Raw genomic sequence first — 24540 nt, forward strand, 5'->3', positions numbered from 1 at the left:
TCCTGCTCTCTCCGTGGCTGCAGCCATTTTGTTTGAGTTAATTTGCATACTCGCTCCTGATTGGATGGTGGGAGTGACTTGTGGGCGTAGCGGAGGTACGGTCAATTTGCATGTTTCTCTTTTATTAGTGTAGATGGTTCAACATTAAAAAGCATTGCAATATATCACAACAGACTAAGAATATTTGTGTGTGTGTGTGTGTGTGTGTGTGTGTGTGTGTATGTGTGTGTATAAAATCTTGGCTATTGTGAATAATGCTGCAATAAATATGGGAGTGCATACATCTCTTCAATATCCTGTTTTCACTTCCTAGGATATATACCCAGAAGTAAAGTTGCTGGATCATATGGTGGTTTTATTTTTAATTTTTTGGAGAAACTTCCACACTCTTTCATAGAAGCTCAATGAATTTATATTGCTACAAGCATTACACAGGAGTTCCCTTTTCTCAACATCTTTGCCTGTACTTGTTCTCTCATCTATAATAATCCTATCTAATAAAAGAGTAATATGCAAATTAACCATACTGCTGCTACACCCACAAGCCATACCCACCAGATGATCAGGAGAGAGTATGCAAATTAACCCAACCACGGAGAGAGCAGGAGCCTTGGGTTTCCCTGGCAATGGAGGAAGCCAAGCTTTCCGCCTGCCCTAGCCTGCCTTGTCCTCTGCTTAAGGCTACAAAGTTTCAATTATAGAAGATAAATAAATCCCAACAAAAATGGCGGCAGCCACAGAGCTGGAGAGAGCAAGAGGCTTGAGTTTCCCCAGCGATGGAGGAATCCAAGTTTCAGCAGCCCTGGCCTGCCTTGGCCTCTGCTTAAGGATACAAAGTTTCAGTTATAGAAGATAAATAAATCCCAGATACCAGGGCCTCCCAGGGCCTCCACTTGGGTCACCGGGAGGCGTGGCCAGCCTGCAAACCACCACAGGCCCCTTGCCCAGGCTGCCCCATTCCCCAAGGGAACCCCCATCCTGATCCGGGACACTCTTCAGGGCAAACCCACCTGGGCACCAGGCCTCTATCCTATTTAATCCTCCTATTTAATAAAAGAATAATAGGCAAATTGACCATCACTCCAACACACAAGATGGCTGTCCCCATGGACACAAGATGGCAACCACAAGATGGCCAGCAGGGGAGGGCAGTTTGGAGGGACCAGGCCTGCAGGGAAGGGCAGTTGCGGGGGGGGGGGGGGGGGGACCAGGCCTGCAGGAGAGGGCAGTTGGGGGGGGACCAGGCCTGCAGGGAAGGGCAGTTGAGGGGGACCAGGCCTGCAGGGAAGGGCAGTTGTGGGCAATCAGGCTAGCAGAAAGGACAGTTAGGGGTGACCAGGACAGCAGGGGAGGGTAGTTGGGGGAAACAAGGCCTGCAGGGGAGGGCAGTTGGGGGCGGGGGTCCAGGCCTACAGGGAAGGGAAATTTGGGAGGATCAGGCCTGTAGGGGAGGGCAGTTGGGGAGGACCAGGTCTGCAGGGGAGGGCAGTTGTGGGTGATCAGGCCAGCAGGAGGGCAGTTAGGGGTGACCATGCCAGCAGAGGAAGGCAGTTGGGGGAGATCAGGCCAGCAGGGGAAGACAGAAGGGGGAGGCCCAGGCCTGCAGGGGAGGACAGTTGGGGTGGGGGACCCAGGCCTACAGGGGAGGGCAGTTGGGGGGACCTGGCCTGCAGGGGAGGGCAGTTGTGGGGGGGGACCAGGCCTGCAGGGAAGGGCAGTTGAGGGGGACCAGGCCTGTAGGGAAGGGCAGTTGTGGGCATACAGGCTAGCAGGGAGGGCAGTTAAGGGTGACCAGGCCAGCAGAGGAGGGCAGTTGGGGGAGACCAGGTCTGCAGGGGAGGGCAGTTGTGGGCGATCAGGCCAGCAGGAAGGACAGTTAGGGGTGACCAGGACAGCAGGGAAGGGCAGTTGGGGGAGACAAGGCCTGCAGGGGAGGGCAGTTGAGGGGACCAGGACAGCAGGGGAGGGCAGTTGGGGGGGGGACCAGGCCTGTAGGGGAGGGAAATTGGGGAGGACAAGGCCTATAGGGGAGGACAGTTGGGGGGGATCCAGGACTGCATGGGAGAACAGTTGGGAGGAAACCAAGCCAGCAGGGGAGGGCATTTGGGGGTGGGGGGGAACCAGGCCTGCAGGGAAGGGAAGGTTGGGGGGATCAGGCCTGCAGGGGAGGGCATTTAGGGGTGACTAGGACTGCAGAGGAGGGCAGTTGGGAGAGACCAGGTCTGCAGGGGAGGGCAGTTGGGGGCGGGGGGACCAGGCCTACAGGGAAGGGAAGTTCGGGGGGATCAGGCCTGTAGGGGAGGGCAGTTGGGGGGGACCCAGGACTGCAGGGGAGAACAGTTGGGAGGAAACCAAGCCAGCAGGGGAGGGCATTTGGGGGTGGGGGGGGAACCAGGCCTGCAGGGAAGGGAAAGTTGGGGGGATCAGGCCTGCAGGGGAGGGCATTTAGGGGTGACTAGGACTGCAGAGGAGGGCAGTTGGGAGAGACCAGGTCTGCAGGGGAGGGCAGTTGTGGGTGATCAGGCCAGCAGGAGGGCAGTTGGGGGAGACCAGGCCAGCAGGGGAAGACAAAAGGGGGAGGCCCAGGCCTGCAGGGGAGGACAGTTGGGGTGGGGGACCCAGGCCTACAGGGGAGGGCAGTTGTGGGCAATCAGGCCAGCAGAGAGGGCAGTTAGGGGTGACTAGGCCAGCAGGGGAGGACAGTTAGGGGCAATCAGGCCAGCTGGGGAGCAGTTAGGTGCTGGTCAGGCTGGCAGGGAAGTGGTTAGGGGGTGATCAGGCTGGGAGGCAGAAGCGGTTAGGGGCAATCAGGCAGAGGCAGGCAAGCAGTTGGGAGCCAGCAGTCCTGGATTGTGGGAGGGATGTCCAACTGCCCGTTTAGGCCCAACCCCAGTGGGATCGGGCCTAAACGGGCAGTAGGACATCCCTCAAGGGGTCCCAGATTGGAGAGGGTGTAGGCTAGGCTGAGGGAACCCCCCATTCCCGTGCATGAATTTCATGCACTGGGACTCTAGTGTATAATAATAAAAGTGTAATATGCTAATTAGACCGGATGTCATTCCTGGACGAAGCTGGGGCCAGAGGGAATCCCAGTCCTGGGTGCCAGAAGGAAGCCTGTGCTGGCAGCCAGGTGAAGGAAGGCCTACTCTTGCATGAATTTTGTGCAAGTTGGGCCTCTAGTCTTCTTAATAATAGCCATTCTTACAGGAATAAGGTGATATCTCCTTGTTGTTACACTGGCATTTTCCTGATGAATAGTGGTGTTCAGAATCTTTTCATGTACTTTTTGGCCATTTGGACGTCTTCTTTGAAAAAATGTCTATTTACTTTCTCTGCCTATTTTTTAATTAATTTTTTGGAGTTTTATATTTTTTGTATTTTGTGTATTAACACCTTATGCAATATAAGGTTAGCAAATATTTTTCCCTTTTTGCATGTTACCCTATCTTTTGTTTGTTTGTTTCTCTTGCTGTGCATAAACTTTTTAGTTTGCTGGGCTTCCACTTGATTTTTGCTTTTGTCACTTGTGATTTGGAATTATATCCAAAAAAATCTTTACGACAAACAATGTCAAGGAGCTTCTTTTTCATGTTTACTTCTGTAAGTTTTACAGTATCAGGTCTTATGTTAAAAACTTTACACCATTTAGAGTTCATTTTTGTGTGTGGTGTAAGATAAGGGCCCGCTTCATTTTTCTGCATGTTGTTATCCAGTTTTCCAATACCATTTATTGAAGACAATCCTTTCTCCATTGAGTGTTCTTGACTTCTATGTATAATATTAGTTGACCACTTATGCCGAAGTTTAATTCTTAGCTCTCTATGCTATCTTTGGTCTAAGTGTCTATTTTTATACCAGTACCATACTGTTTTAATTACTATAGTTTTATAGTATAGTTTGAAAGCAGGAATTGTAAAGTAGGCTTTGCTCTTCTTTCTCAGGATTGTTTAATCATTTGGGGTTTTTCATGAGGCCAAACTAATTTAAAAGTTGTATTTCATATTTTTGTAAAAAAATTCCATTGGATTTAGGATAAGGATTGTGTTGAATCTATAGAAGGTTTTGAGTGGTCTGGACATTTTAACAGTATTAATTCTTCTAATCCACAAGTATGAGATATCTTCCACTTGTTTGTGTCTTTTTCAATTTCTTTCAGCAAAGCCTTGTAGTTTTCATTTCATAGATATTTTACTTCCCTTGTTAAATTTGTTCCTAAGTATTGTTTTTTATGCTATTGTGAATGAAATAGTTTTCTTTATTTATGTTTTAGATGTTTCATTGTTAATATATGAAAACACAACTGATTTCTGTATGCTGATTTTACATCCTGCAACTTTACTGAATTCATTAATTGATTCCAATGGGGTTTTTTATTAGTATTTAGGAATTGTTATGTATAAAATCATATTGTCTGTAATAATAACAATTTTACTTCTTCATTTTCAATTTGGATGACTTTTATTTCTTTCTCTTGCCTAATTGCTCTAACTAAAACTTTCAGTACTATGTTGAATAAGAGTGGTGAGAAGGCACCTTAGTCTTATGCCTGATTTTTTATTTAAAAAGCTTTCAATTTTCCACCAATGAGTATGTTCGCTGTGATAGTGTCATATATCACATTTATTATGCTGAAGTGTGTTCCTTCTATACCCGATTTGTTAAGAATTTTTGACATGAAAGAATATTGTAGTATGTGAAATTCTTTATTTGCATCTATTCTTATGATCATGTGATTTTCCTCTTTCATTCTATTAAGGCGATGTAGTATAAATTTTTAAAAATCAGTTTTCATTTATAGTTGACATAAAATATTGTGCTAGTTGCAATTGTAATAACATACCGATGAGATACTTATGTACATTTTAAACTGTTCAAACAGCATACTGCGTATGTTTTCTTTTAGGCATTTTGTTTTCAAGTTTTGTATCCAAGTATTTAAATTTGCTTATGTTTATCCTATATAATAAAAGGTAATATGCAAATTGACTGAACAGCAGAATGACCTGTCACTATGACACGCTCTATTTCACACTCAATGCGGGAGCTTCCCCCTGGTGGTCAGTGCACTCCCACAGGGGAAGCGCCACTCAGCCAGAAGCTGGGCTTATGGCTGGTGAGCACAGCGGTGGTGGCGGGAGCCTCTCCCACCTCCACAGCAGCGCTAAGAATGTCTGACTGCTGGCATAGTCCCACTCCCTCTGGGACAAAGTTGTCAGTCAGACATCCCCTGAGGTTTCCTGGACTGCAAGAGGGTGCAGGCTGGGATGAGGGCTCCCCCCACCACCACCATCGAGTGCATGAATTTTGTGCACGGGGCCTCTAGTTTTATATATGGTCTAAGAAAGTGGTCTAGTTTCACTTTTTTTTATGTGTATCTGTCCAGTTTTTCCAATACCATTCAATGAAGAGACTCTTTTCACTCTATATTCTTCCTTCTTTTGCCATAGGATAGTTGATGAGAAGGGTGGATTTATTTTTGGGCTCTCTACTTTATTCCACTGACCTAGGTGTCTATGTTTATGCCAGTACCATGCTGTTTTTATTACTATAGCCCTAAAATAGTTTGATATCAGGTAGCATGATACCTCAAACTGTGCTCTTCTTTCTCAAATTGCTGTGGCTGTTCAGGGTCTTTTGTGTTTTCATATAAGTTTTAGGGTTATTTGTTCTAGTTCTATAAAATATGACATTGGCTTTTTGATATGGATTGTATTAAATCTGAATATTGCTTTGAGCACAATAGACATGTTATGTTAAAATTTTATATCCATGGACATGTTATTGCCTTATTTATATCTTCTTTGATTTTTTTTCAGTGTGTTATAGTTTTCTGAGTATGGGTCTTTTACCTTCTAAGTTAAATTTATTCCTGTGCATTTTATTCTTTTTGATGTAATTATAAATGGATTGTTTTCTTTATTTCTCTTTCTGATGGTAAGTTATTGGTGTATAAAAATGCAACCAATTTCTGAGAATTCATTTGTATTATGCTACCTTACTGAATTCATTTATTAGTTCTAATAATTTTTTGGTGGTCTTTAGGGTTCTCTATGTACATAGGTAGGCAAAAGTAGGTAAAAAGGCACACAGGTTATAATTACAATAGCTTTACTAACACAAAAAAATGTCATAATGTGTTTCACATACTCCCACTGTAAACCTACTTTTCCCACACCTGCACAGTATCATCATCTACAAATAATGACAATTTGACTTTCCCTTTCTAATTCAGATGCATTTATTTCTTTTTCTTGTCTGAATATTATGACTAAGATTTCCAATACTATCTATATATATAAAAGCCTAAGCAACCATTATGACCGAATGATTGGAACAAACAGAACAGCCAGTTGCTGTGATGCACACTGACCATCAGGGGGTATACACTCAATGCAGAAGCTGCCCCCTGGTGGTCAGTGCACTCCCACAGCCAACCTCCCTCAGCTAGCCAACCTCCTGCAGTCCCTCCCTTCTGCCAGCAGACCCCAATCACCCAATCAGGGTTGGACCTCAGACTGGGGTGGGGAACTGTGTGTGGGTGGTGGCAGATGCGGCCCTTTCCCAGGGGGGGCTGAGGGCCAGCTCCCTTCTCGGGGCTGGCGGCCTACCTACTGTGGTCCCTTTCCCTGGCCAGCAAACCTCCTGCAGTTCCTCCCCCAGGTGGACAGGCAGCACAATGGCAAGGGAAGGAGGAGCGGGGGAGGCGGGGAACTGCGACAGCAGTGTTGGCATCCAGTGTCCATTCCTTCCTGGCAACCATCACCTCCTCTCCCGACCCCGCTGGGGCCTTCAGGCCCCGAGCTAGGATGGGGAACTGGGGATGGGTAGAGATGTATACAGCCCCTTTCCCAGGGGGCCTAGGGCCAGCTCCCTTCTGGGGCCAATGGCCAACCTTCTGTGGTCCCTTCCTCCATTCCCTCTCCCCAATCTGCAGGCCTTGATCGGCCGAGCCCTAATTGGCCTGGCCTCAATTGACCCTGATCACCGGCCAGGCCTAGGGGTCCTACCCATGCACACATTTCATGCACTGGGACTCTAGTGTTGAATAAAAATGGTGGAAGTGGACATCCTTGTCTTGTTTGTGATCTTAAAGAAAACTTAGCTTTTCACTGTTGAGTATGATATTAGCTGTGGGTTTGTCAGACATGGCCTTTATGATGTGGAGGTATGTCCCCTATAGCTCCACGTTTTTGAGAGTATTTACCATAAAGGGATGTTGGATTTGTCAAATGCTTTTTTAAAAATCTATTTATGTGCTCAGGTAATTTTTTTGTTCTTTATTTTTTTTATGTGGTGTATCATGTTAATTGATTTGTAAATATTGAACCACCCCTACATTCCAGGAACAAATGCCACTTGACCATGGTATATGATCTTTTAATGTATTAGTGAATTCAGTTTGCATCTATTTTCATCATGGATACCAGCCTACAATTTATTATTTTTTTTTGTAGTGTCTGATTTTGGTGTCCAGGTTATGCTTGGCTTGTAAAATGAGTTTGGCAGCCTTCCCTGCTCTTCAATTTTAGAAAAACATTCAGAAGAATGGGTATTTATTCCTCATAAAAATTTATGAAATGATCTGGTATAGAACTTTTGTTTGTTGGAAGTTTTTTTTATTACCATTTTAATTTCCTTATAATGATCAGTTTATTCACATTTTACATTTCTTCCTGATTGAATCTTGAAAGATTGTATGTTTCTAGGAATGTATCTACTTCTTTCAGGTTGTCCCATTTGTTGACATATAATTGTTTGTAGTATTTTCATATGATCCTTTTTGTATTTCTGTGGTATCAATTTTCAACTCTCCACTTTCATTACTGGTTTTATGTATTTGGGCTCCCACCCTCTCTCTTTTTTTAATGAGTCTAGCTAACGTTTTATCTACTTTGCTTATTTTTTCAGAGAACCAACTTTGGTTTCATTACTCTTTTCTATTTTTTTAGACTATTTTATTTATTTCTGCTCTGGTCTTTATTATTTCCTTTATTCTGCTCATTTTAGGCTTTGTGTTCTTCTTTTCCTAGTTTCTTTTTTGTTTGTTTGTTAATCCTCGATTGAGAATATTTTCCATTGATCTTTTAGAGAGAATACAAGACAGAAAGAAAGACAGAGAGAAACATTAATGTGAGAGAAAGACATCAATTGGTTGTCTTCTGGATGCACCCCACCAGGGCCGAGGTCAGGGAAGAGCCTGCAACATGCCCTTGACCGGAATCAAAACCGGATCCTTTGGTCCGCAGGCCAACACTATATCCACTGAGCCAAACCTTCTAGGGCTCTAGTTTTTTAATTTGTAAGGTTAGATTGTTTGAGATTTTTCTTGTTTCTTGAGATAGTCCTTTATTGCTAAGAACTCCCCTCTTACAACTACTTTGGCTATGTCCCATAGATTTTGTTTTGATGTGTTTTAATTTTCATGTGTCTCAAGGTATCTTTTTATTTCTTCTTTGATCTCATTGCTAACTCATTCATTGTTTAACTAGAGGCCCGATGCATGAAGATTTGTGCAAGAATAAGCCTTCCTTCTCCTGGCTGCCAGCACCAGCTTCCCTCCAGCACGCAGGACCTGGGCTGCTTCGCTCTGGCTGCCACCGCCAGCCACTGGAACCCAGGCTGCTTTGCTCCTGCCACTGTCGCCACCCACCGGGTGTGTGCTCTGAGCTGTGCCGTGGCCGCTCCGAGAATTTCCCCACCCCTGGTGTGTGTCTGCTGGGGTGGGGGCATGCTCCCAGCCATGCCACGGCTGCTCAGAGCATGCTCCCACCCCTGGTGTGTGTCAGCTGGGGTGGGGATGGCACACAGTCCCCTCCCGCCCATCTGCACGTGCAGCTCCTCCTGAGCCGGTCGTGATGCCTGGCTAATTTGCATATTACCTGTTTATATAGGTAGATAGTATGTTCCTTAGACTCCACATGTTAGTGTGTTTTTCTGTTTTCTTCTTGTAATGAATTCTGGTTTCATACCATTATGGTCAAAGAAGATGCTTGATATAATTTTAATATTATTAAATGTATTGAAATTTGTTTCATGGCCAAACATGAGGTCTATCTTGGAAAATATTCCATGTGCACTTAAAAATAATATATATTGTGCTGCTTTGGGGTGAAATGTCCTAAAAATATCAATTAAGTCTATCTAATCTAATGTGTCCCTTAAGGGCACTATTTCCTTGTTGATTTTCTGTATGGGATGGTCTATTTACTGATGATAGTAGAGTGTCGAAGTCTCCTACTATTAATGTGTTACTGTCAATTTCTCCCTTTATGTCCATCAATATTTGCTTTATATATTTAGGTCTTCCTATGTTGGGTGTTTAGATGTTTATAAGACTTATATACTCTTGCTGGATTGATTTCTTTATCATTATAAAATGTCCTTATCTCTTATTTTCACATTTATTTTAAAATCTATTTTGTTATATATAGGTATTGCTATCCTAGTTTTTTTTTTTCATTTCCATTTACATGACATAACTTTTTTCATACCTTTACTTTCAGTTTGTGTGTCTCTCAATCTGAAGTATGTCTCTTATAAGAAGCATATATATGGGTCCGATATTTTTATCCTTTAAAGTCACCCTTTGTCTTTTGATTGAAGTACTTAGTCTATTTACATATAAAATAATTATTGATAGGTATCTTAACATCATTTTATTGTTTTCTGATTGCTTCTGTAGTTTTTCTATGTTCCCTCCTTATTCTCTTGCTCTCTCCTCTTGTATGTCAGTGACTTTTTATAATGATATGTTTAGATTTTTATTTTATTTTGTATATCTCTTATGGATTTTTTTGTGGTTACTATGTGCTTTGTGTATATGTTTATGGCAGTCTATTTTTAATTGATGGTTACTTAAGTTCAAACATATTCTAAAATCACTACAATTTTTACTCACCCTTCTACTTTTAAGTTCCTGCCATTACTTTTCACTTTTTTTGTGTATTTATTATACATATTTTATTGTTGTAATTACACACAATCTTCCTACTTTTTTTCTTTAAACCTTTGTACTAGCTTTATAATTGGTTGGTATACTGCTTTTACTGTTTGCCCTTGTCAGTGAGCTTTTTATTTTCTTTCCCATATTTTCTTATTCACTTTTTAATATTTTTTATCTTTTCTTCTCAAAGAAAACCCTTTAACATTCCTTGTAATACTGTTTTGGTGGTGATAAATTCTTTCAGCTTTCTTATGTCTGGGAAACTATTTTTCCTTTTATATTAAATTATGACCTTGCTGGTCTTGGTTGTAGATCATTGCTTCTCATCACTTTGACTATTTTGAGCCAATCCCTTCTGACCTGAAATGGTTCTGTTGAGAAATCAGCTGACAGCCTAATGGGAGCTCCCTTGTAGGTAACTAATTATCTTTCTCTTGCAGCCTTTAAGATTCTCTATTTGTCTTTAACCTTTGGCATTTTAATTATGATGTGTCTTGGTTCTGGGGCCTCTTGAGATTGACTCTGATGCAGGTCAATGTCAGGCACTGCTTGTGAACAAGCCTTTGCTACCTGTTTGAAGATATAAAGGGACCCACAACTTGTGGCTGTCTCTGCAAAGCCTGGGTGCATGTGGGAATGGCCAAGCCATGTTCTAAAGCTGGCTTCCACCAGCATTGGACATAGGATCAGGTCAACAAAAGGTCCAAGGCACCCTAAGATCCTCCTCTACCTTCCAGTAAGCTGTTCGGCTCAGTCACTGAAAGAGCCTCTGGCTATACACAAGTTGAATTAGGTAGGTTCTCACTGAGTACCAGGTAGGGTGAGTGATATTCTACATGTTGATATATATTCAAACTCAGTGCCTATGCTGGGTGTGGTGCCACTCAGCAAGTTTATGGTACACCAAGACCTGAGGCACCTGCAAGGGGTCAGTGGACCTTTGTGGTGGGACAGGGTCTTGGGAAGTCTTCAAGGTGAGGCCAGTAGAGATCATCAGGCTAAAACATACCAAGATTTGGCCATCTGGAGGGAGGGCTCTGCACAAAAACAGTGGGGCCAGTTGGATGTGCAAGGATAAAATTGTTCTCATTCCAAAGCCATACAGCTTAGTCTGTCCCAATTCATCTCCATGATCCAGAGTCTACTCAGATCTCTTCAAGAGCCTTCCAAGAAAGTCTGCACAATAGGTCCAGGCTGGCCAGGTTGAGACACCTTGCTCCTTAGGGAGTACCTATACAACTGATATATCCCTCCAGATTCCCAACCACCACACTTGGATGGGGAGCCAGCCCATTTTGTGTCTCTACCCTTTCTACTAGTCTCAATGTGACTTCTTCTGTATATCCTTAGTTATGAGTCTTCTGTTTAGATAATCTTCAGTTGGTTATTCAGGTTTATTATTTTACTAGAGGCCCAGTGCACGAAATTCGTGCGTGGGCGGGGGGGGGGGGGGGCGTCCCTCAGCCCAGCCTGCACCCTCTCCAATCTGGGACCCAGGATTGCTGGCTCCCAACTGCTTGCCTGCATGCCTTTCTGATTGCCCCTAACTGCTTCTGCCTGCCAGCCTGATCACCCCCTAACCACTCCCCTGATAGCCTGATTGATGTCTAACTGCTCCCCTGCCAGCCTGTTTGCCCCCAACTTCCCTCCTCTGCCAGTCTGTTCACCCTTAACTGCCCTCCCCTGCAGGGTTGATTGCCCCCAACTGCCCTCCCTTGCAGGCCTGATCCTTCCCAACTGCCCTCCCCTGCTGGCCATCTTGTGGTGGCCATCTTGTGTCCAAATGGGGGCAGGATCTTTGACCACATGGGGGCAGCCATCTTGTGTGTTGGAGTGATGGTCAATTTGCATATTGCTCTTTTATTAGATAGGATAGAGGCCTGGTGCATGGGTGGGGGCCAGCTGGTTTGCCCTGAAGGGTGTCCCGGATCAGGGTGGGGGTTCCCTTGGGGCATGGGTGGCCTGGGCGAGAGGCCTCTGGCAGTTTGCAGGCTAGCCACGCCCCCTGGCAATGCAAGCAGAGGCCCTGGTATCTGGGGTTTATTTATCTTCTACAATTGAAACTTTGTAGCCTGGAGTGAAGCCAAGCCTTCTCCTTGCTCTGTGGTGGCAACCATTTCTGTTGGCATTTTTTTTATCTTCTATAATTGAAACTTTGTAGCCTTAAGCAGAGGCCAAGTAGGCCAGGGTGTGCGGAAAGCTTGGCTTCCTCCATTGCATGGGGCAACCCTAGCCTCCTGCTCTCTCCAGCTCTGTGGCTGTTGTCATTTCTGTTGGCATTTATTTAACTTCTATCATTGAAACTTTGTAGCCTTAAGCAGAGGCCTAGGCTGGCCAGGGTGTGCAGAAAGCTTGGCTTCCTCCATTGCCGGGGAAACCCAAGCTTCCCTCCTGCTCTCAGTGGCTGCAGCCATCTTGGTTGTGGTTAATTTGCATATTCACTCCTGATTGGCTATTTGGCATGGGTTGTGGGTGTAGCAGAGTGATGGTTAATTTGCATATTACTCTTTTATTAGATAGGCTAATTTAGTGGTAATTCTGGTTTAAATCTGGGAAGAGATGAGTATAACTTCTAGGTACTCTCCTACAAACTTGGATCCCTTTCTTTTTGCTTTATTCTTTGCAAATTGGATTATTTTAAAATTCCTGCCCACTAACTCACTTATTCTACCTCTGATTTGCACTACTCCAAAACAAAGATTCTCTAATGCCCTTACTATTTCATTCACTAAATTTATTTATTTTTTAATTTAATAAATCTTTATTGTTCAGATTATTACAATTGTTCCTCTTCCCCCCATAGCTCCCCTCCACCCTGTTTCCACACTCCCCTCTACCCTTACCTCCCCCCAACCCCACTGTCCTCATCCATAGGTGTACAATTTTTGTCCAGTCTCTTCCCACATCCCCCACACCCCTTTCCCCCCAAGAATTGTCAGTCCACTCCCTTTCTATGCCCCTGATCCTTTTATATTCACCAGTTTATTCTGTTCATCAGGTTTTTTATTCACTTGATTTTTAGATTCACTTGTTGATAGATATGTATTTGTTGTTCATAATTTTTATCATCACCTTTTTCTTCTTCCTCTTCTTAAAGAACACCTTTCAGCATTTCATATAATACTGGTTTGGTGTTGATGAACTCCTTTAACTTTTTCTTATCTGTGAAGCTCTTTATCTGACCTTCAATTCTGAATGATAGCTTTTCTGGGTAGAGTAATCTTGGTTGTATGTTCTTGCTATTCATCACTTTGAATATTTCTTGCCAGTCCTGTCTGGCCTGCATAGTTTCTTTTGAGAAATCAGCTGACAATCGTATGGGTGCCCCTTGTAGGTAACTAACTGTTTTTCTCTTGCTGCTTTTAATATTCTCTCTTTGTCTTTTGCTCTTGGCATTTTAATTATGGCATGTCTTGGTGTGGTCCTCTTTGGATTCTTTTTGTTTGGGGTTCTGTGCACTTCCTGGACTTGTAAGTCCATCGGGAAAGTTTTCAGTCATTATTTCTTCAAATAGGTTTTCAGTATCTTGCTTTCTCTCTTCTTCTGGCACCCCATTATTCTGATGTTTGTACGCTTGAAGTTGTCCCATAGGCTTATTACACTATCTTCACATTTTTGGCTTCTTTTTTCTTTTCCAGTTGAGTGTTTTTTGCCTCTTTGTATTTCAAATCTTTGACTTGATTCTTGCATTCCTCTAGTCTGCTGTTGAGTCTCTGTATAATATATTTTATTTCATTCAGTGTATGTTTAATTTCTAGTTGGTCCTTTTTCATATCCTCGAGGGTCTTGCTACATTTATTGGCCTTTTCTAGGAAATTCTTGAAAAACGTTATAACTGTGGTTTTGAACTCTATATCCAGTCATTTGTTTTCCTCCATTTCTTTAGTTTGTGATGTTTCTTTGTCTCCACATTTTCGCTGCTTCCTTGAGTTGGTAGGGTAGATTTGTGTGCTAGGTGTCCTATATGGCCCAGTTGCTTGGCCTCCCCAGTTACCTGAGGTGGATACTCTTGGTGCACCCCTTTGTGGATTGTATGTACCGCCTTGTTGTAGTTAAGTCTTGATTGTTGTTGGTATCACTGGTAGGGATTGACTTCCAGGCCACTTGGCTGTGAGGATCAACTGTGTCTATGCCGGGAGAACTTCTGTGCTGGAGACAGCCTTATGAGACAAGGCTTGCAAAATTGCAAAAGCCTCTGTGCTCAGCTTGGATGGGGTGGAGTCTCAGGGCTGAGCAAACAGTCTTGGCTTCCCATCAGCTCTGCCCTATGAGGCCTCTGGGTCTCAGTGTCCCTCGGTAATTGCTGCAAGCATCTTTAAGAGTAAGCCACCCTAGAGTTTCGCCCGCTGCCATACAGTCCAGTTTTTCCCCCAATGAATCTGGATTCCCAGATTTTCACTTGGAACTGGAGTTGAGCGCAGTGGGGAGCTTCCGTTTCCCACCTGCTAGAGAAAGCCAGCAGCACTGTCAGCAGTCAGTCCTCTCTTCACGCACTTGCGTGCACACCTCCAGACCTCTGCCTTTCACAGCTCCCCTGCATTCACTAAATTTAAATTACACAATTCCAGAATGATTTCTATTTCTTTGGTAAATGTATCATTTTGTTTACATATTTTCCTATGATTTTGTTAAATTTTCTTTTTTAGTTGTTTCGTTGCTTGTTAAGTTTTTTCAAAAAGTTATTTTGATTTCTTGTCAGCCAGGTTACAAAATTCCATGACTTTAAGCTAGGTTATTAGAAAATTATTGGGTTTTTTTTGGTATTTCCTTGATTTATCATATCCTTGATTTGAATACTGCTTTTTATTTGAAGTAGCAACGACCATCTTAAATCTTTTTAAAAAAATATATATTTTATTGATTTTTTACAAAGAGGAAGAGAGAGGGATAGAGAGTTAGAAACATCGATCAGCTGCTTCTTGCACACCCCCTACTGGGGATGTGCCCGCAACCAAGGTACATGCCCTTGACTGGAATCGAACCTGGGACCCTTCAGTCTGCAGGCCGACGCTCTATCCACTGCGCCAAACCAGTTTCAGCCCATCTTAAATCTTTACTAGTGCTTTCAGATGAGCTATCCTGTTTATTGGTGCTGTTATATCTGGGTTTTCTCTGTTTTTCTATAGGTACACCTACTCCACTCTTCTTGCTCTCGCTGTGGCAGAAGTCTTAAGCTTTTAAGTCATCTCTACTTCTTACGGCACACCAGGCTGGCTACTGGAAACTTTTGTTTTCCAGAAGGTGGTGCTATCGCCCAAGTGTGTGGTTTCTCCCTTGCACACAGATCCTAGTGAGCTTTTCAGATTCCACTACATTTTTCAGATTAGCTCTCACTCTCAAGACAGGAGTGCACACAAGGGGGATGGCCACACTAAAGGGGAGTTCTGAGCTTAGCACTTGGGGCATTGTTAGCAGCTGCTGACCTAGAAGGGAGATCCTCAGGTGAGTTTCTCTCAGAAAGACATGGAAGTTTTTCCTGCTGAAATCCAAGCAAAATCAGCAGGAACCTTATTTCTTTAATGCCCTTTGATATTTTTCTCTGCTTCTTTCTCATCTTTTCCTTCCCCCTGGTCATGAAGGTCTTGCCACAATACTCTGAGTGCTGCTAGAAAGCAATGTATATCTCAAGTCATGTCCCACAACTTGGGTAGCCATGCACTCACTAACCACACTCCTTTTACACACTGGAGAAATTGCCACCATCGGATAGTTCAACCTATGCAATGTCCCCAAACTCATAATGCAATCTACCCTTAAAAATACTGGACTTCTGAGAATTCTCTCTCATCTTTGGACTTCTGCCTAGTTGAGTGTTAAAAAGGTTTTTCTCTAACCATGCTGGTTCCATAGTCCCACATTGCCTATTTTTATATGAACAGGTGGGCAAGACTTCTTTGAAATCCTTTGGCATGAGCCCAAAATTCCCACAAAAGGTGATGTTTGTTTGTGGATACTTGTCTAATTAATTGTTATAAACTAGAAGACAAAAAAGAGAAACATCTTATGCACCATAATGCTGATATCAAGAACTGTATTTTAAAGGACAGGAGAGTAAATAAATATGACAAAATGGCACAAGAAGTGACAAAAAGAATGAGGGAACCATTCAACACAGGTTTGATAGAAACTAATTGAGGAATAGTAATTGGTGTCTGTTTCATATTATCTATTCAATTGATTTTGCTTATATAGAAAATTTCAAAAGCCAAGCTATTAAGTTGCAACTTATTCTGAAAATGACAAAAGAAGTCCATGTTAAGAACACCCACAAAGATGTCTTATGTGTACACATGTGTACACATGGGAGGCATGCACACACACACACACACACACACACACACACACACACACACACAATTTTTTAAAACACTAATATATTTTAGTTTAGAGGTTGGGGAATTAGCATGGAAGCTGGTATGTACCGCAGCCCATGAGAGGACTACTGGTTGCCAAAGCTGCAAGAACAGCTGGGTATTTTATATATTTTTAAAACACTAATAAATTTAATATATTTTTAAAACATTAATATATTTTATAAAACAATAAAATGAAAGGATGAGAAGCCTTAAAGACTTGCATATTTTTGTTGTTGTTGTTAATCCTCACCTTGAGGGTATTATTTCCATTGCTTTTCTGAGGATGTAAAAGGGAAGGAGGGAGGAAGAGAGAGACAGAGAAAAAAAAAGAGACAGAGAGAGAGATCACTATGAGAAGCATCCACTGGTTGCCTCACACACACATCCCAACTGGGAGCAGGGAGCAAATCCACAACCCTGGAACAGCCCTTGTTCAGGAATCAAACCTATGACACTTTGGTGTACGGACCAATGCTTTAAAATGCTTTAACCACTAAACACACCTGCCAGGGCAGAGACTAGCATCTTTAGTACTCTTATCCCCAGCCCACCCCCCTTTTTTTGGTGGCTGACACCTCCTAAGGTCATGACACAGACTGAGTGTGTTTTCTTTCCACAGTGATGGACACAGTAGACTCCACCTATGATGAGCCTCTTGTCAGAGGCAAAAGGAGGCAGGATCTCCAAGAGATGCTGAGAGAAGTAGGACTGGAAGTTGAGTACTGGTTGCCAAAGCTGCAGGAACAGCTGGGTGTGACGAGTGCACAGGCCTTACAACGCATTGAAGAAGAAGACCTGCAGAAGCTGAAATCCCAGGCACGACATCCCTGGGAGAAAAAGGCCCTGGAGAAGCTACTGAACTCAAATAGCCTTTCAAAGTTACAGGAGTCTCAGGTGAAAATGAGAAAGGAAGAACAGAAGAAGGCAAAACAGGCACTGCAGGAGCTAAGAGTCTTGCAATCAGAAGGGAGGCAACGACAAGAAGAGGAAGTAAGGAAAAAAGAGGCAGAGCTGAGGCAGGCAATGGAGATTCCCAAAGAGTACTGGCCACCCCCTGAAAAGTCCTTAAGAGAAGTGATGGAACACATGCAGAGACAACTCAACCTCATGGAGGGCACACTGTCTCACAGGCAAAACCTCCCAGATAGAGATCTCGTGAGATGGGCATCTGGAGGGCTGGCCCTGCAGGGAATTTACAAAACCAGTTCCCACAGCAGCCTTCTAGAGAAGAGAGAAGAGCTACTCAGTGTTCCCAAGGAGTTTTTAATCTCTGGCCCTGAGCATGGCACATGGATGGAAACCAGGGAATTTACATCTTCTCAAGAAGAATCCAAGTTCACCCAGATGACAGAGAAGCTGGGCTTCAGTGTAATTTCCTCAGCCAAGGGCAGAGGTTGGGGATTTAGCATGGAAGCTGGTATGGACCACAGCAAACATTCAGAATCCAAAGAAATCCACCAATCGCATTCTGAGCACTCCTACTTCTGCTCTACCAAATTCAGCTATGTTCCACTTGCCTCCTGCCATTTTCCCATGGATCAGCTCCAGTTCTCCAAGGCTGCCCTCGAGGAACTGAAATGCATTGAACACCTTTTGGGTCAGCCTGAAGGCCCAGACAGACTCCCCTTGCTGAGGTGCACGACTGAAGCTTTCTTCCACAGGTTTGGCTCTCATGCCAACCAGGGCCCTCTGCACCTGGGAGGAATCTACTGGTGGAAAGCCATATCAGAGGGTTTTCAAAGTGAGCAGCTGGAAGAAGTAAAACAGCAGTCAGCAGAGGCCCTGAATGGTTACATAAGGGGCAGCTACGATGGATTTGGAGTGAAAGTTGGTGCAGGTGTGGATGGGTCAGACTCTTGTTCAGAAACTGCCTCTCAAAGCACAACCTTCCAAAATCTCCAAACCAAAGTCGAATTATCTGTGGCCCAGACAGGTGGCCCACCAGAAGCAAATGGCTTTCTCCAGTGGAAAGCTGGCCTAGTTGCTAGTAATCAAACCTGGAGTGTCATCGACCGGGGACTTCAGTTGGTGCCCATTTGGGACATCATCCTTTCCAACCACAGAAGTGATTTTAAGGATCCATTTCAGGTAGCTAGCTTACTGGATGGTAGCTACACTGCTCTGACTGGCCTCACTGCCCAGATCAAGGATGGAGAAGACTTATTGAGTGTTGAGAAGGAGGCTAGGGTTTTTCTAGAGGATGTGAAATCCTGGGAGGTAACTGACCCTGAAGAGCAGCTTCAAAAACTGATAAATTTCATGCAAATGTTGAGTCAAAAAACAAACAGTTATGACGCTTGGGCTAACATATGCCTCACAAATTGGGGTCTGCAGAATTTTCTGGTAAACACTGTTAACTTTTGCAAAAAGTCTTCCATCTATGCGACTAAGTTTATTAAATCTCAGTTGCTAAGCCTTTTGGGTCCTCACATCTACAGAGTGAATGACTTCCCTCAGGCTCATTCCATCATGCAGTGGGTCTCCCAGTCAGAGTCAGAAGAAGAGAACATCAACATCTCCCAATTTTCTGAATTAATTACAAGCTTAAAGAAAACCCAGAATGACCTCATGGAAGCCATGGCCAAATCTAAGTCTGAAGAAACAGTGGAAGAAGCTCAAAGAAAGGCCACTCATAAGGTCAGTTTGTCTCTTGACTACTTCTTGAATTACCTCCAAAAAATAGAGCAGCCAGACACACAGGTATTGCTACTTTCCATTGCAGCTGGTGCAGGATATCATGTAGTAAACAAAAAGTTTCAGTATCTCTTGGGGTATGAGGAGTTAGACTTCCTAGTGCATGAAATGCAAACTGCCCAAGATAAATACCAGGAGATCAACAATGTTTGCATCTACAGAGCCCAGGCATTCCTGGTGCTCACAAGTCTTACAGCTAACACTGGAGACATGGCTATTTCTCCAGAGGAGAAAACACAACGCTTGACATTAATAAAACATCACATGGGACAATATTTGTCAAAGGAAGTTGTCCTTATCCTCTACAAACATGGAGAAGATTGGGAAAACCTAGAGAAAGACTTGAAATTGTTCATTGATGGTAACTATGATGCCACCATCTCTTCATTACAAATGGATGATATAAGTAAAAACTTGCAAAGTATTTTCCAGGAAAGGAAACAACCTCATGTACCACATGATAATGATAATATCAATGGGAAAGTCATTAAAGATACAGCCTTCCTAGAATTACTCCAGCATCTAGGCTTAGAACATTTCTACCCAAAAAAGATGAGCAGAACTAACTTCCATCTGATCAACAAGACTTCTGTAGACAAAAGCCAGCCCAGATCTGAAAGGGAGCTTCCCTTATATTTCCTTCAGAAGCTACAAGTGATGGATTATGACCTGAGATACCTTATCTTCAGAGATGATGGAAACACACAGAATCAAGTCAATCCAAGTGCCTCAAATAAGGACAATGAGGCTTTTAACCTATATAAATACTTGTTTGAAGACAGGGATACTCCAATTAACCCTTCACCCTCTAACCCTAGGTCCCATATTCACCCAATGGATATTCAGATGGCAATTCTTCACTGTGCAGATGATTTGGCCAGACAGTATATTTTGTCCAAACTTTCCATTTGCCAGTTTGCACTCCCTCTTCTCATACCTAATCCCTGCAATTCTCAAATTGAATTCTCTCTCTGGTCTCTCAGTCAAATTAGAAGGAGCTGGCAGGAAGCAAGAAAATCACCAAGAGAGGAGATGATCAATCACAAGAATAAGCGGATGTGTCATGTCTCTACCCCCATTGTGTCCTTTATAAGAGTTGGAAATGGCTTTTCTGCTTCCAAATCTCAGATCATGAACTGTCTACTGAGTAAACGTAAACATGATGTCTTTTTCCACCGACATTGCAGAGGGAGCACCAAAGACTGTCTCTTGATGGGGGGAGTGGTGGAAATCTGCTGGTTCTGCCCTGGGGGGGAAGATGAGGACAGATTTTACAACTGTGTGACCTTCACCAATCTCCATGGAGATGCCAAAGAACATAAGAAGCAACTCACCTTTTTGCAGGAGGTCTCTTCTCTCATTGTTGTCTTCATATCAACTTCTGACGACAATAAAGAAAACCTAAAAATTATTCATGATCTGAGTCAGTCACCAAGACCTTTGATTTGTTTACTTGATAATCAAGAAAAATACATGACCAATAATTCAAAACAAAAAGTGATCATTGGGATAAGGAACAGAAATGAAGCAGAATTAACAGAGGAGCTTGTTACCACAATCAGACGTTTGCTAGAGTTCTCAGATACTGCTCTCAGCTTAGAGGACTGTACCCCAATAGCTCGAAAGCAAGGATTCCTTATTGATGAAGACCAGAGAGACTGCAAGGAAGCCAAAGAAAAGGCAGAGGTCCTAATAGCTCTACTGAGAGAACTGAATATTTCTCAGGTGAAGGCAAACTTATTACCCCTTCAGGGACACCTATGGCACCTTTGGTGTAAAAAGGACAAAGAACTCTATCATCTAAGAGAAAAAGGGAATCGAAGCATTGAACAACACAAGAGTGAGATTGAGACAGAAAAACAAAGAATACGAAGGGAACAGTTGAGCAGAGCCTTTCCTCTCAATGACTTAATGCAGTCTGTTCTTGAATTTCTCCAAAATCATTCAGAAACTCAAATCACACACTACTTTTTACAATGGCTAAGTGTGTTTTTGGACAACCTGACTGCAGGACACTTGGAAAAACTGAATGAAAAGAAAAACAATTTGTGGTCACTGATACAAACAGAAAAGCAAAAGGCACCAAAGAGCACTGCCCTCCAATGCTGGCAAAAGGAGATAGACGCTATCTCCAAAGAGATTAGTGACTGTACATTGGGAATTGAGCAACTTCTCAGAGAAGTAGGCCAGATCTATGAAGCTCTGGAAGAAGCTTCCCGCATTGAAAATACCCTTTATCTCTCCCTTCCCCAGATTGCTGCAGATCTGATGATATCTGGTGCTCCCATTGAGCTGATGGACGGAGATGCTTCATATATGCCTGTAAAGTGGGTGGGAGCTGTTTTTGACAAGGTCTCTGAGAAACTTGGAAACAAACGGCTGTTTGTTCTCTCTATCCTTGGCCTACAGAGCTCAGGGAAGTCCACCCTGCTGAATGCACTTTTTGGGCTGCAGTTCACTGTCAGTGCTGGCAGGTGTACCCGGGGGGCCTACATGCAGCTCCTGAAGGTCGAGGACACTTTCACAGAGGAAATGGGCTTTGACTTTGTGCTTGTTGTGGACACAGAAGGCCTTCGGGCCCCACAACTCAGCAGTAAATCCAAAAATCGTGACAATGAGTTGGCAACCTTTGTCATTGGACTTGGAAACTTGACTCTGATCAATATTTTTGGAGAAAATCCATCAGAAATGCAAGATATTCTACAAATAGTTGTCCAAGCCTTTATGAGGATGAAACAAGTAAAAATCTCCCCAAGTTGTGTTTTTGTCCATCAGAATGTGGGGGAAGTCACAGCTAAAGACCAAACAATGGAAGGAAGGAGGCAGTTAGAGCAAAGACTAGATGAAATGGCAGCAACAGCAGCTGAGCAAGAACAGTGCTCAGATGTAACTCGCTTTGCTGATGTCATTAAATTTGATGTCAATACTCATGTCTACTACTTTGCTCACCTCTGGGATGGCAATCCTCCAATGGCCCCTCCCAATCCTCGCTACAGCCACAATATCCAGGATCTGAAAAGCAGAATTCTTAGGGCTGCTAAACAAGATTCTAAGGGATGCATCATGAAGATATCAGACGTGAAATTGCGAGTTCAAGATTTGTGGAGAGCCTTAGTGAATGAGAACTTTATTTTCAGTTTCAGGAACACCCATGAGGTCATGGCCATGAGCAAATTGGAAACCATGTATAATTTCTGGACCTGGGAACTGAGGAGTCATGTGCTAGCTTTGCAGAACCAGCTGATCAACCAGATTAAGAATGGGAAAATACAGAAACTCACAGCAAGCACACTTGAGGCTCCAGTTACAGAAAAATATGAAGCCATCCAGCAAGAACTGGAAAAATATTTTAAAGAAGATCCAGATAGTGAAGTAATTATTCAGTGGAAAGCAAGTTTTAAAAATAAACTAATAAACCTTAAAGAGTCACTTATTTTTGAGAGCAAACATAAAGCCGAGGAACATATTAGTTATAAAAAGAATCAAGAAATATTGGATAACAAAAAGTCAAGTTATGAAAAGGAATTATTGGAAAAAAGCCGAGAATTGGCTTTAACTCTAAAGGGCAAAGTATTGAGTGAGGATGAGCTTCATGTCAAATTCAATGATCTTTGGAGAAAATGGGTCGATTCTGTTTCCTCAAATATCCCTTCAGTCACAAAGCCTAACATTGATGTGGATTCTGAAGACATCCTTTTGGAATATTTTAAAAAGGAGACAGATGTGGTGAATATGGTGAAGGAAAAGTCTATAGAATTGTTTGAAGTCGATTACGAGAAACATGTCACAATGAGCAAAAAGTTGTATGTATTAAGAAGGAACTTAGCAATACAAGATAAAGAGTCCATAAAGAGGACTACTGACCACATAGTTTCAAGATATACTGAAACTATTAAAAAGCTTCAGAGGCAACAATGTGATTATGATAGAAGTTATTTCCATGAAATCCTGAATATAATAGAAGAGGAGGTGAAATCTGCACCCAATGAAGACAGATATACATTTACAAGTAAGTACAAAATTGACTTATCTTTGTATTTATTCCAAAGAGCATCTGAGATTTTTAAGCAGATGCATGAGGAATTTAAAACAGCAAATAATCTGGTAAATTATTTGCAAAGCAAAAAAGATTATTTCCTCATGGGTTTTAAGATCTATTGTCAAGGAGCAAGCTCAATCAAAACATTTGTTGAATTTTTGTTGGAAAAACTCATTCCTGCTATTTTCAACACAATTTTGGAAAAAATGGCCCTTATAATTGCTGGGGACATGCGAGCTACCTGCCCAGCATTCAGTGGAAACAGAGCGAACCTGGAGAAACACATTCTTCTCTCCCTGGCAGAAAACGAAAATTTTGATGATTACTGGGAATACATTCATAATCCCAAATCATTTTTTGAGAATTACATTCAAAACCATATTAAAAAATATTTTTCAGAACAAAATAACAAAATAAAGACTTTTTTAAAAATAAGTGTAGATGCAATCAAGAATGCCATCCTCTCAGCTATTCATGAATCCACAGCAATAGCCAAAGATAAAAGCAGCACTGTGTCTGGGTGGTTGGATTTGTTCTGTGACCACTTGGGGAGTAACCTGAACTTTCCACGAAAAGACTTGGTAAGCATTGAACACCAGGAGATTAAAGATATTGAGTTTCTCAAAGGAGCCATGAGTGAAGCTTTGGATGATTTAATGATCATAGTAGAAAGGATTTGTTTGAATGTGACTGAAGAAGAAATGGTTTCTGACATTCAGAAAATGCTCTCTGAACATCTCTGTGGCTGCTGGAAACAGTGTCCCTTCTGTAGAGCAATTTGTACAAACACAATCCCTAACCATGACGGAGACCACAGTGTTCCTTTCCACCGTCCTCGGGCTGTCATTGGAGGCCAATGGGCTAGCACAGACCACTTTAACATTGACTGCTGTACTAGTTTGGTCGCAAGTGATTGTTTATTTATTTTGAAGGATGGTCGTGAAATCCCATTTAAAATCTATCGAAAGGCAGGAGAGGAATATGCCACATGGAGCATCACCCCAGACACATCTGCCCAGCCATACTGGAAATGGTTCATCTGTCACTTCAGATCAAACCTAGAAGAAAAATATGAGAAAAAATTTGTAGATAGAGGTAAAATCCCAGATGCATGGACCAACATCACAAAGCAAAATATGCTTGATGACTTGAAAAAGCAATAATATTCAATGCCCACAAGAGTACCAGAATCTAAATGAGTCACAGTACTGAACAAACTAAAAATACCTCCTCCTCACAATGAGAAACTTTTTATTTCCACTTTTCAAATAAGACCGCTAAATATAAATCAAATTGGAAGCATCTAACAGACCATTAAACTTCAAAGGGAAGGCAGGGGAGGGCCAGCTTGGGGCAGGGCGGCGGGGCGGGGGCGGTAGCGACATATCAGAGATCAACCAAAGAACTTGTATGCATATAAGCATAACCAATGGACACAGACAATGGGGGCGGGAGAGAGGTGAGGGCATGTGCTTGGGGGTGAAAGAGGTTGAGGACAGGTCAATGAG

At 42.8% G+C, this 24540-nt stretch overlaps 1 protein-coding gene across 1 annotated transcript; it reads left to right on the top strand.

Annotated features, from left to right (window-relative positions):
* Positions 1-16920: 16920 nt before the first annotated feature.
* LOC307110282 (interferon-induced very large GTPase 1-like) lies at positions 16921-24195 on the top strand (the record flags this gene model as incomplete). The annotated part of the gene is made up of 1 exon (XM_079789330.1): positions 16921-24195. The coding sequence occupies one exon, from the start codon at positions 16921-16923 to the stop codon at positions 24193-24195; it is 7275 nt and encodes a 2424-aa protein (XP_079645456.1).
* Positions 24196-24540: the final 345 nt, after the last annotated feature.

The sequence above is a fragment of the Cnephaeus nilssonii genome (genome assembly GCF_951640355.1).
Source record: "Cnephaeus nilssonii genome assembly, chromosome: 13".
NCBI classification, from domain to species: Eukaryota; Metazoa; Chordata; class Mammalia; order Chiroptera; family Vespertilionidae; genus Cnephaeus; species Cnephaeus nilssonii.